We start from the raw sequence: 13,774 nt of genomic DNA, 5'->3' as shown, positions 1-13,774 counted from the left end.
CATTAACACCTCATCAGAAGGAGGCCCATCTTCCAATCACAAAATGTGGTTTTTGTTTTTGTTTTTTTCTTTAATGCTAAGGAGGGGAAGAGAGTGGTGGCAAGAGCTTTTGTTCTTTAGAACACGTTTTAGATTTCTTAGTCATGGAGGAGCTCTATGACTAAAACGGGGAAAATTCATACCTATAGAAACAAAAATTTCTTCTTTAGAGTCAGTGATTGTTTTAAGAGTATATGGTGCCTCTACTGAGATGCACCTGAAGACTGTGGGTGACTCAGTGGGTCCGGACCTTCCTGGCTGGAGGTGCTCTCATTGCCTGATCTCCCAGTGACATGCTCACCTTTAAAATGAAGCAAAGACATAGTACTCCATCCCCAAATTGAAAAAAGATGGAATAAGGGTGTAGGCTTAGGAAAATTGGGTGACCTTGCACTTACTTGGGGCAAGGTGACTGCAGTGGGTGTCACCATTTCTCTGCCATATGGTGAAGCTGCTGAGCAAAGCTGCTGGCCCACTGTCATTCACCTGTTTTTCTTTGTTTATGTTAATGTTATTGTCAACTCCCATGGTTATGTCTGCTATTAGGAAAGTGCTATTTCAGTGTGTATGTTAAAAAGCAAATTTGTAAAATAAATTTCCATTTTCTGATTTATCCCCTGCCCCAAGAGTCACGGGGGCCTCATGTGGAAGACTTGTGTCATACAGGACCTTTGATCCCAATGCTGGGGTCCCGTTCATTTTGATCGCTCAGTCATCAGCAGATCCCTTTGGAACAGTCAGTGTGTGCGAGGGATTGTTGGCATGAACAAAATGTGACAGTCCTCAGCCAGAGAAAGACAAAGAAATAAGTGTGGACATAAATGATGCCAGAGGTCTGTGGCAGAGTGGAGTGAGTGAGGAGGGTTCTACAAGTCTAGTCTCGCTCAAGCTGGATGCTTCCAGGACGGAGAATCCTATGGCAAGAAATTGGGAGTGTGGCCTTTGATCACCTCCAGTCTATTCAGAAAAGTCTCTGTGCTAGCCAAGAATGTAAGTAGACATTGTCACAAACAATGGGGAGTATGGGGTGGTCACAGACAGCAGGGACCCTACCTTACACTTACAAGCATTGGGAAAAATTTCGATCTGAAATCCTTGTTCAGTGCTTCAATACAAATAAATACAGAACCTCTGCCAAGGATACCCACTGAGCCTCAGCCCCATCTCTAGGACACATATTGTTTTTATTTTTCTTATCTGTAAAGACTGAAAATAAATCACTGAATTTATGAATGATGACTTTTTATTAGGCAATACACATCTTCAGGCTTCCCACCCCTAAAAGTTCTATTTACTCCATGCTCCTTAAAAGTGAAAAAAATTTGTAAAATGTAATGCCAGCCTTGGAAATATAATCTAGACTCAGAAACAGTGAGTTTACCACAGAAAAAAATGTCTGCAGTAGTTCTTTATCACTCCTACTTGTTTTGTTTTTTGCTTTATCCATTCATCTCTCTATTAATGATCTATCTATCTATCTAGTCATCTACCTATCCCCATATATCCATTGTTTGTCATCCTACTATCTATAATCTATCTCTTAATGTCCTCTGTCTGTCTATCAGTCAATCAATCAATCATCTATTTATTAATCTATCTACATCTGTCTATTGATCATCTATATCTATCATATGTCTATCTGTCTATTTTCTGTCGTTGTGACACTTGATTTTACTTTGTCTAGGAACTGATATGTCCTATTAGCCAGTTTTCTACTGTTCTATTGTTGTAAAGCATATCAGACGGTTCCTTCATTTTATCCTTGTGAGAGGTGGAGTTAGGGTCCTGTCTTCTGAGCATTTAACATTTTCTGTGCATATATGCAGCCTGCACTGGCAATACCTACATTTCTGGGTCTCGGTTTCTTTTTGTCAGGATAGAAGGATAGAGGAAATTCATGCTCCCAGAAGCAGTCCTGTTGTGTGAGTGGTCCTGGGGAGATATGAACAAATGTCTGTTCACTTCAGTTATGGCAACAATGACAGACCAAAGAAGTGTTTTTACTCAGGTCTAGTTGGGCAAGTCAGTAAGTTTTTGGGGGTTACTCAGAGGAGTATGGGTAACTCAAAGGCAGCTGCATCACTGAAAAACCCACCTTGACATGGGTAAAAACTGGCACACTCACCCATCCCTAGAGCTCCCTGCACAGCTTTCAGGAGGCCCCCTATAGTGAACATCTACCCCCAACAATGGTTTACTGCTTATTCGGATCTTGGGAAGGGACCTCAGGAGTTTGGTAGCTTGCTGAGCTATGCTGAGTGTCTGATCAGCCACTTCAGCCTGCTACATCTCCTTCCTCACTCGGAAGGGAGTGTTCAACAGGTAACCAAGGATTGATGGGAGAAAATGGGTTCAGAGCATCTCCCCAGCTCTGTTCTTTGACGCAGAACTCTTGAGTTTCATGTTTGTCACTGACTGTCAGCGCTATGTCACAAAGCTAAGGCACTGATGTTCATGTTGGTAACTATCTTGAGGATGAACCCTGTAATGGCCTCCTCCCCTTCTCTAGCTCCCTCTTGGTATTTCTGTCACTCTCTTGTGTTGACTACCCTTTGTGTCAGGCCCTGCTTTCAGGACTGCCCACATAAAGAGCCCTCCAGAGAAGGGTAGCTAGTGCTCACTGGGGATTTGCCTCACTCTTACTCTGAAAGCACACTGGAGTTTCAAGGTTCTTTTTGATGGAAGTTGGTGGTAGATGTGTAGGAAGAAAGGAAGGACTGTTAGTGTACTTGATGGCTTTACATGTCACTTGAGGGTCCTTGACAGGTACATCTTTATCATACTCCTTCCCAAAACTCAAGGATCATAGGCGAAGGGGCAGGAAGACCGTAAGAGCCAGAGGTAGTAGACAATTCCAATAAAATAGTGTTTTCTGGGTATAGAGGGACAGCTACACATATAAACAAACTCACAGCATTGAGGCAGTGTGCACAATATCTGTGTAAACTTAAGCCAGATAAAAATCCCAGCCTGGAGGGAGGAAGTTGACACAAAGTCCCACCTCCAGCTGAGGAGTATTGGTAATTGGCAGTTGCCAGGAATGAGGAAGTTAGTTTTTTTTTTTTTGTTGTTGTTGTTGTTTGTTTTGTTTTTTTAAAAGGGTATATTCCCCAGTAGCTTGACTACATACTCAAGAGTATATGGGCAGCATAAATCAGACTCAATGGGCTTTAAAATGTGAGAGCACAAACTTGAGTAGGTCTAGAATGGTGATAGATCTGGAATGGTGGTGGGTCTGGGTTGGTGGTGGGACTGGGTTGGTGGTGGGTCTGGGATGGTGGTGGGTCTGGGATGGTGATAGGTCTGGAATGGTGGTGGGTCCGGAATGGTGATAGGTCTGGAATGGTGGTGGGTCCGGAATGGTGGTGGGTCCGGAATGGTGATAGGTCTGGAATGGTGGTGAGTCCGGAATGGTGGTGGGTCTGGGTTGGTGGTGGGTCTGGGTTGGTGGTGGGTCTGGGTTGGTGGTGGGTCTGGGTTGGTGGTGGGTCTGGGATGGTGGTGGATCTGGGATGGTGGTGGGTCTGAGATGGTGGTGGGTCTGGAATGGTGGTGGGTCTGAGATGGTGGTAGGTCTGGAATGGTGGTGGGTCTGGGATGGTGGTGGGTCTGGGATGGTGATGGGTCTGGAATGGTGGTAGGCCTGGGTTGGTGGTGGGTCTGGGATGGTGGTAGATATGGGAGGAGTTAGGGGAGGAGTGACTATAATCAAAATACACTATATGAAATTATTACAGAATTCAAAATATTTTTAAAAAGAAATAATGTAATATCTCTTTTCAGCAAAAAGCCCTTGTCCATGACATTTTCATATTATTTAATATATTACGTAGTTTTGTTTTAAAAGCTATATGCTATTGACTCTCATACCCTATTCAAAGACTAAAAATAGTTATTCTTCTACTGAGTATTGATTCCTATTGGGAAAATAGCAAAGAATGATAACTTCACTTTTTGTTTTGTGGGATTTCTCTGAGGAGAACTGATTCAGCCAGTTGCTTAGAACTTTGTATAAGAGCCAGGGTCCTGGCATTTGAGTCCAAAGATTTTTGCTTTTCTTTTCTCTGTGGTGAAGGCCAGGGTTCTCAGCCTCACTCCCAGTTCTTCTGTAGTTTACCATCCAGTTGACAAGGGTTTTATACTTGCTCACTGCGCGCCTGGAAGGCAGGAGCTTTACCTTTTTCATATTTGTGTTCCCAACACATAGCATGGTGTCTGCCACACAGAGGGCAATCCATAGACAGTGAAGTAACAGAAGTGTGAAATGTCCTACCGGGAGGTCTTAACAGATGGCTCAGTGGTTAGAGCACTGACTGCTCTTCCAAAGGTCCTGATTTCAATTCTCAGCAACCACATGGTGGCTCACAACTGTCTGTAATGGAACCTGATGCTCTCTTCTGGTGTGTCTGAGAACAGCTACAGTGTACTCATATATATATAATATATGTTTTTAAAATGTCTCTCTGGTAGTGGCAGTCTGGGACCTTGTTGCACATTATGTCAGCAGCCTTCTCAGCTCTGTCTGCTGTCCTTGCTTTCCACCGTAATTTCATTGGAGCCCCTGCCAGACAAAGGACCCCGCTATAAGCTTGTGATGAGAGGAATATACAGTAGGAAGTAAAATCCCAGTCCCCAAATGAACAGAGATCAAGATTAAATTGTTAAAATACAAAAGCTGGCTCATGTTTCTGCCATGTGATGATGACCCAGTAGGGGATTTTGTCTTTTTATCTAACCAAGGGCATTCAATATATATTGTGACTTGTCAAAGGAAAGAAAAGCATCAGCAATAAAATTCTGTCTATATGATTTTCCCCATTCTGGAATTTTTCCTCCAGATTTAATATTTATAAACGCCTTGGCGTTTTAACTTTTCATTAAAAAAAAAAGTGTACTAGCTAAAATTATCCTCTCTGCCATTGTTTTTACTTCTATACTTACTAAAGTTATATGTCATTTTAAAGGAGATGAGAAATTATTGGAACAGGAGGTTGATGTGATTGTGATTCTTCTAGTCATTAACTAGGAGAGCAATTCTGTGGCCTTAGATCCTTTAGAAGAGTAAAAGTTTCAAGAAAAAAGTCAAGCCTCTGCTGGCTCGGTTCTCACCCCCTCAGAGGTGATGGGTGATAGGTAGCTCTGAGCAGCTGTAGAAGGGTGAGGAGCAGGCCAGAGGTCACAGCACCACCACTGACATTGCCCAGCACCAGCTTCAACTAAAGAAAGCCCTGCCCCACCCCCATATTTAGGTTCTTCATATGGCTCAGCCCCATGTTGAAATCTCAGGTGAAGGTGAGCACAGTTAATTTAGCAGAACATGCACCACCCATCAGTGTCTGACTTAGGAGAGGCTGAGGTGTGTGTGTGTGTGTGTGTGTCTGTGTTGCCTGGAGAAGGCTGGATTCACAGCCCAGGGAACTGTTTCAATGTAAAGAAGCTGTCTGGAGATTCAGGGCTGCTGCATTGACAGGGACGGCTGGTGCACTACAGAGCAGGCAAATAGAAGTCTCTTATTTAAGAAAGGCGTATAAAATATGTACTGCCTTCTTACACTGATGGGAAAGGGCTATCTTAAAACTCTTCTTTGCTAAACACTTAAAATTTTAAACATGAAAACAAACCCCCAAACTTCTTGTTTAGTTAAGTTTCAAACCTGTTTCTTGTGATTTTGTCCCAACACTGGGCCTTCTTAGTCCTGATGCCAGAAGGCTTCAGGTACTCTATCCTAACATCAAAGCATTTGTGGTGGTTTGAATTTGCTTGGCCCATAGGGAGTGGTACTGTTAGGAGGTGTGGTCTTGTCGAAGTAGGTGTGGCCTTGTTGAGAGCAGCCTCCTAGCTACCCAAGATACAGTCTGACCCTGGCTTTCTTTGGATGAAGATGTAGAACTCTCAGCTCCTCTAGCCACATGCCTGCATGTATGGTGCCATGTTTTCTGCCATGATGATAATGGACTAAACCGCTCAACTTGTAAGCTAACCCCAATTAAATGTTGTCCTTTATAAGAGTTGCCTTGGTCATGGTGTCTCTTCACAGCAATGGAAACCCTAACTAAGACAGAATCCATCTCGATTTAAGGGTTTAAAAGCATATATTTATACTGCATCCATGCACATACATGTTTTTGGTTTACTATCTGCCTTTTCCAGTTCCCAGACGGAAGGGACCAGGGTTACACAATGCTCATGTGCTGGCACAGTTGATGGGCATTTACCTCCATGTGCAGGTGGAAGTTGGATGCTAACTCACAAAGGAAGCGATCCTAGTTTTCTTTGAGTTCATTGGAAAGCTGATTAGTTACATCCACTGTCTTGCAGGCATCTCTTGAGGCATTGGTGTTTAGGTGAGGCTCACACAGGATCCTCGATATTCTAGAGCTCTCTGGGGTACATGTGTTTACATGTCACTTGAAGACCCTTCTATAGCTGGACACAGAAGATGCAGGTTTCTTCACTTTGTTCTGTCTCAGAAAGAGTGTTCATACCTTCTTCTCTGAGCCCTCCTGTGCATCTTGGAATCCCAGTATGGTTTCTCCCTGGCTTCCAGCATCTCAGATGCTTCCAGGAACTCAGAAGTCCTCCACTTTCCTTCTGTTCCTGACCTTGTCACATCTCTCTGGTCCAGAGCACCTTTTTCTCTTCTGACAGAGGGGCAGCTCACCAACTGGCCAAGAGTTCCTCCAGATTTCCTCCTGGACACCGAAGGCTCAAAGAGCCAAGTTCACGTTTTGTAGTAGTTCTCTCTTGGACCTGAAGCAGTGCCTGCATCCGGTTGGACAGGGAGATTGTAGAAGAAACGTCGATATTTGGGAGAGAATGATGCGTGATTAATCTCTCAGATATGCCATCTATCTGTGCTGTTTATATAAACAGTAGGCTGATTTTTAAGGGAAACAAGTTGGTGACATTTATTCCAAATTTCAAAAATCACTTTCCAAAGTTTGTCAGTTTACTACAGACTCTAGAAGACAATGTGCTACTCAGGCAGGAGGAGCGGGGCTTTGCAAATATAAGCTGGGTCTTCAGGGACAACGTTCCTTTCTGCTGTCCTGGTTTCCCCCAGACAGTCAAGGCTTTGATAAAATAAGCATCTGTCATGTTTTGTAGGAAGGGGTGACCGGCTGAATGCCACCAAGCAAGTGATAAGCTGTCCTGGCCTTGGCAAGCCTCTGGGTTGTCTTACGTTGATATACTATGAGAGTTCCTTTTTTTTTTTTTTTTTTTTTTTTTGGTCCAATAATATGCCTTTAGGCTAGGAAGGCAGAGTGTATTTGTGTCCCCTACAGACACTATGGTAGACACCAACTATCTTAATAGTCCCAGCTTCATCTACTAAGGTAGGGGCTTATTCATTCTTATGCTTTATCATCGGGTGGTCAGACAAGGGACTGGGCAAAAAACACTGTGGAAAATGTTATACTGTATTGTGTAGTAACTGATGTTTGCCTGGAAAATAAGCATGTTCAGGCTTTTTATAGCACATATTCCTTCACAGCAAGAGAACCATTGCAAGTCTGTGGAAGGCTTTTATATTATTATGCTTAACCACTGTGACCATTATAGCTTCATGCCAGCCGAAGTATGGTAAATTACGAAAGCACTATGAAGATGTCATTAAACTGCCTGCTGCTCTACACCCTTCAGAGACTAGATCAGAAAATGCATCTTTATATGCCATTCTTTTTTATTTGGGGCATATTAACAGTCAGAGGTGCCACTTATGAAGACAGGCCTGTCCCGGTCACCTCCCTTGAAAAAGTCTTAATAAAATTGTTTTTCTATAGATTGTTATCTACCATACATTTCTGTAGAATCTACTTCATTGTCAAGGAAGGAGTCTGACAGTCTTGGAGAGAGCCCCACACCTGCCACAATCCATGTGTTCTCTGTGGGAGCTGACAGTTCCCTGTCGGTTTTCCTTTGGGAGTGAGATGAGCTTAAACCCAATGGACCAGGGAGAACCTTTAAAATGGACATATGTACGCTGTAAGAAAATTGTATTTTCAATAACGTTTAAGAGTAGAAGGGTTTCATTCTCAGAGTTTCAAGAAGAAACATGTGACTTTTGGGTGTGTGTGTGTGTGTGTGTGTGTGTGTGTGTGTTTGTGTGTGTGCATGTGTGTGTATTGGTCCAGAAGAGAAGTTAGATTTAATCTCCTCATTCCAGAGGATGAGGGAATTTTCAGGGCAGAATGTCTGACTTAGAATTTTCATTTGATGCGTGTGTGCACATGTGTGTGTCCATCCATGCGAGTGTGTAAGGAGGTCAGAGGTCGGCATGGCTCAATATCCCCGACATTTAGGGATCCAAACTCAGGTCCTCATGCCTTTGTGGCTGGTACTAAAGTATCTCCCACCCCACCCCTAATTCCTAATGCTACCTCAAACATTTAGATCGAAGGTTGTCACCCAGGAGCACACACTAGTGTGCTGATTGCACCCTCAAAGCTCTCAAGCCTGGAGCGTGACTGAGTAGCTGGGTTTAACATTACCGGAGTCAGCTACTGGTTCTTCATAGTGATACAGCTGGAGAGAAAGGTGTGTCCTAACGAATGAAAGCCTTGTAACACACATTTCAAAGAGTGGCAGGAGCCTTCCTGTTCGGTATAATTGAGGTTGGTAGCTGGTTGGATACAATAAACAATTAGTAAATTGGAATGACATTCATTGAGAGATAAAAAAACATTTAGCATCTCCAACTATATTATGCATTGTCAACATCTAAAATCCTTTGGTTAGATTCCACTTCATCTTTTTCTATAGATAGTTCTCTCTCTCTCTCTCTCTCTCTCTCTCTCCCTCTCTCACACACACACACATACTTTTCAGGTCTTTCTTCTGCTAAGATACTTAGAAATCTGCAGTTCACACACAAGCTTATTCACTAAGACAGTAGTTTTGCTGCTCGTCATTGTCAATGATTTTGGTAAGCCTTTGTTTTTTGTTTTTTGTTTCTAGCAAGGGTAAACTGATACTCATCCTCCTTCAGTTTATATCATATATATGTTCATAATGGTGAGCACAGTGGCATAAACAGATCTGGGATTAGACCCAGTGGTTTGGGCAAGCATGGCTCCCAAACAGAAGGACCAGAGTGCATGGGCACTCCAGAGAGTCTGCCAGCCTTGGGCACTCCATATGGCAAGGGCAGAGTGAACACCTGTTAGACGGGACCAGAGTCTGCCGGCTGTCTAAGAGTTGGTGTATGAGCTTTAATTAAGAGTTTCTACTTATGTGCCAAGGTAGCGACTCTTAGTAGTTTTTGCAAAGTGTTTTCTAGCAGGAGTCCTACAGAACTTGCCTTAATGAGCAGCCAGGCTCCCCAGCAGTCAGAGGCATCTGTCTGCACAGTGTAATTGGCATGCTAAAGTGCTGTCCCCAGGCGATCTAGTTTACAGTGTGGCACTGTAATTGCTTCGCTCATCAGACTAGTTTTTTTTTCCCTTGGATGGGAAGAGGTAGTGTTTTGGTCCACTCTTCATGATGCTATCACACTTTTTAAATTAATGATTTAGAGAGTTAATGAGCTTCTCCATTTATCCAAAATAGAGATTCTAACTCACTGTCAATTCAATGTTTTCAGTTAAAACTTTGTCTTCCTAAATCCTGCCAGCAGCAGACTATGGTGTGCCAAGGACAGTTAGGAGAGAAGAAAAAGATACTGTGCATATGGACTGACATTCAATTGATAGGTTTGGGAACATTTTAGAGCAGAGGGAGTGAGAGCAAGCAAGTGAATGAGAGAGAGGAGAGAGAGAGAGAGAGAGAGAGAGAGAGAGAGAGAGAGAGAGAGAGAGAGAGAGAGAGAGAGAGAGATTCCTTTCACCACAGAGTGAGATACAGACAGGGAGTGGAGGAAGGAGGAGGACTTCTAAGACAGGCAGAATCGAGAAGCTGTGGTGAGTGCCGATGAACAGGTGCAGACAAAGTGGATCGCATGGACATAGACACAGATTGTACCAGAAACCGAATGTCTTATGGGACGGAGGGGGAGCACCCCGCAGTAATGCTCCAGGTTCCACGTCTGCCCTTATGATTCATAGAGGGAACAGTGTGGTGTTCAGAGGCTGTGTACCTATGGTACTGAGTGGGGCAGGAAGGGACCCAGGGCCTCAGTACCATACATAGCAGGTAGAACCAGTCCCTTGAGCAGCTGATTACTTGGTATAGTGAGGGGTTTCCATGCCATTCACATTCGTGAAGCTTATTTCTCAACTCTTGATATCTGTCACTCTTTTTTCTTCTCTTTCTTTGCTCCCCACCCTCTTTTTTTGGCCACAGAAAGGTACTGAAGGAAATCTCTGTTGGAGAATTAAATCCAAATGAAACTGTGCAGGCCAATGTGGAAGCCCAGCTCCTCTCCAAGCTACACCACCCAGCCATTGTCAGGTTCCATGCAAGCTTTGTGGAGCAGGATTCTTTTTGCATTATCACGGAATACTGTGAGGTGAGACTCTCTTCTCTCAGAAATATTTGTAAAATAAAATCTGTTGCATAATTTTATATAAAGAGACATCTTAAAAGACCTGTTATCAAACAGCAAGTTGAATCCTAAAGGCCTGGGGTCTCATATCTTATAGCTAAGAGTAATTTTCTGTAAGTAACTGACAAAACTCATTCCTAATGATTATTTCTCTCCCTTTGGCAAACCAGTCAGAGTGAATATATTTTAAGAAGGAATGTCTGTAAGGAATGCTTTTTACATATGTGGGGGACCCTCTGTTCCCAAACCTCCTATGATAACATAACAAATGCTTCGGTAAATATCTAAACTCTTAATCTGCCCACAGTGGAGGCGAAGTCTCTCCTTAGCTATTGACCTGGGAATTATAGTTTCAAGTACATGTAGTCGTCTCTTCTGTTCTCTGTTCACTTAAAGGAATTGCTCTGTGCTTTACTGAGCCTGGAAGGAGCATGAAGCTTAGAACGCAGAGAGAGGAGATGGTCAACGGGAAATCGTGATCTGGATCTGCAAGTTTATAGTGCAGAGGTTAGGTATAGGGTAGGGAAGCAGGATATCGGTATTGGGTAGAGCAAGATAGAAGATGACATGCTTAAAACTTATGCCTAGATGAGCTGGGACCCAGGCCACCCAAATGTTTCGCAGGGTGTTAGAAGCTGTGAGAAATCATGTTGGAAAGAAGGAATTCTCTTTGGAGCAGAAATCACGCTTGTTTGGCTAAGAGACTTTGGACAATAAGATGGAAACTGAGGGTGCCATATGATTGAGAGGCAGGAGGGGGAGTAGAAACTGTACCCAAAACACCAGTGCAGGGGCTGGAGTGGTGGCTGAGGTTAAGAACACTGACTGTTCTTCCAGAGGTCCTAAGTTCAATTCCCAGCCACCACATGGTGGCTCACAGTCATCTGTAATGGGATCACATGCCTTCTTCTGGCCTGCAGGCACACATACAGAACTCTGTATCCTTGATAAATAAATAAATCTTAAAAAAGAAAGAAAAAGAAAAACCACCATCGCATCTCTACACATTTGCTGCACTCACTAAGAAACCACCGATAAGATTCATCTGAATGAATCTGGGTATTCCAAACTTGATCTTTAAATCACTTTCTTGGCTTGCTCCTTCTCTGCTTGGAGGAGAGGGAGTGAGAGACAGAGAGGCAGAGATATAGACAAACACACACACACACACACACACACACACACACACACATGCTCCTGCAATCAAGCAAAAGAGTTAGTGCGGGGGAGGGAGAAAGGGAGAGAGAAGGGAGGGAGGGAGAGAGAGACAGAGGGAGAGAGAGGAGAGGGAGGGAGAGAGAGACAGAGGGAGAGAGAGGGGAGGGAGGGAGAGAGAGACAGAGGGAGAGAGAGGGGAGGGAGGGAGAGAGAGCAAGAGAGGGAGGGAAGGGGGAGTGAGAGAGAGAGAGGAAGAGAAAGAGGGAGGGAGTGAGAGAGAGAGGGAGGGAGAGAGGGAGGGAGAGGGGGAGGGAGAGAGGGAGAGTGAGAGAGTTGGTAGTGATGAGAACCAGTTACTTAGATATGTAATTTCTTTACCTAATGGGTTGTTAAGAAAATCGGTAAGATTATGAGTGCAGGGTTGGCGCACTGAATAGCCACTCTGGAAAATGTTTCTGATATATGCAAAGTTCTAGATATGTGGATATGTAGCTGTGCTTTAATCTGTTATCATTTAATATGTTTCCTTCCTTAGCTCATTTAGTTGATAAGCTTTTACTTCTAAAAAATAACTGACAACTTCTACATATGATGATTTATTCCCCTTCCCCATGATTTCAGCTCACTCATTTATTTATAAAATGTTGATATATTGTCTTATGCAATTCATACTGCTCCTAAATTCACATAGCTGGCCAAGAACTCCTCATCTCCCTGCCTCCATCTCCCAAGAGCTAATAAGATTGTAGGCATTGGCTCCCACACCTGGAGCAAGTTCTTAGAGATGTGTTTTCCTTAGCTTTAAATATCTTAACTGGAGGTGGGTAATGCTCAGTAGGGGTGCTGGGAAAGGGAAGTGGCCTGTCCCTCCGCCTTCTGCTGCAGTCCCCTCTGTTCCCCATGGTGTTTGTCTTTGGCATTCAGTTGCTGAAATTAAGGAAGTGTTTAGTTTTAATTAATTTTAGATGACGTGACCTTTGCAGCTAGTGGCTGTCTGTGCAGCAGGCATGGGCACCATGCTCTAACTTTCTCTTCTCTGGTTAATTTTGATCTTTTAACTTAATTTTTAAAATTTTACTGTAATTTTGAGCTTCCGTACAGTTTTTGAGATGAGGACAGTGATCTCCTCCATCTCCTTCTCGTAGGTTTCCCAGGTTCATTGCTAGCCGTACCCCACGTTTCCTTTGCTGTTTCCCTTTTGCATTTTTTACACACACTATTGAGCTTGTCTCTGAAGACCTCAAGAATAAACCTGCTGTAGTTTGCATCTTGAACTGCACGAATGTCTCTCAAGGCCCACATGATACAGAGGCTCAGGTGCCTGATTGGAAAGTGGTGGAAAGTGAGGCCCAAGGACTTTGGTGTCATTCATTCCTTTGAGCGTGGCAATCAGAGTACTGGCCTTGTCCTCCCTCTGTCCTCCCCAGCTGCCCACCCTCCCCAGGGTTCGAGGAACTTCTTTCAGCCATGTGCTTCCCACCAGAACTATCTGCCTCACTATAGCTCCCAAAGCAACAGAGGCAGCTGACTACTGTCTAGAACCTCTGAAACCATGAGTTAAAATGGATCTTGTCTGCTTTCAAGTCGACTTTCTCAGGTACTGTGTCATGGCAACAGAAAACTAACACGAAGTTCCAGGTCAAGGGCTCACCTTGTCCCAGACAACTACCGTATTCTCTTAGGCCAAGGACTGTCTCCTTCCTAACTACAGTAAAGTGATAAAAAGTCAGGAAACGAGAACCAGAACAACGTGAGTATGTAGGCCACCGATTCTCAAGTGGAACCTGGCATCTGCAGCAGTGGCTTCACTTGGTAACTTGGTAGAAATACAGAGTCCTGGCCTGAAGCCCAGCAGCACTGAATCAGACTTTGTGGGGGTGGGGTTCAGCCATCTGTGTTTTGACAAGCTCACCAGGTGAGTCTGAAACAAGCTGAAGTTTGAGAACCACCCATCTAATTCATAATCTCTATTCAAATTTGCTCATTTGTTCCAATTATGTCCTTAGAAAGGACATTTCTATAAAAAATGGCTTTTGTCAGGAGGATCCAGTGCAGGATCATCTGCGTTAATTTTCAAATGATGGTTGGTTTCTG

General features: G+C 43.7%; 1 protein-coding gene across 1 annotated transcript in view; it reads left to right on the top strand.

Annotated features, from left to right (window-relative positions):
* Positions 1 to 13,774, top strand: part of NEK11 (NIMA related kinase 11) — a gene marked incomplete at both ends in the record, with an annotated part of 199,899 nt that overhangs the window by 29,147 nt on the left and 156,978 nt on the right. Inside the window, one exon of the mRNA XM_080934672.1 lies at positions 10,321 to 10,486. Coding sequence (XP_080790798.1) covers positions 10,321 to 10,486 — 166 coding nt within the window. The remainder of the gene's footprint in view (positions 1 to 10,320; positions 10,487 to 13,774) is intronic.

The sequence above is a fragment of the Micromys minutus genome, assembly GCF_963924665.1.
Source record: "Micromys minutus genome assembly, chromosome: 21".
Lineage (NCBI taxonomy): Eukaryota > Metazoa > Chordata > Mammalia > Rodentia > Muridae > Micromys > Micromys minutus.
The sequence above is the reverse complement of the archived record's forward strand: the minus strand, read 5'-3'. Positions and strand labels throughout refer to the sequence as shown.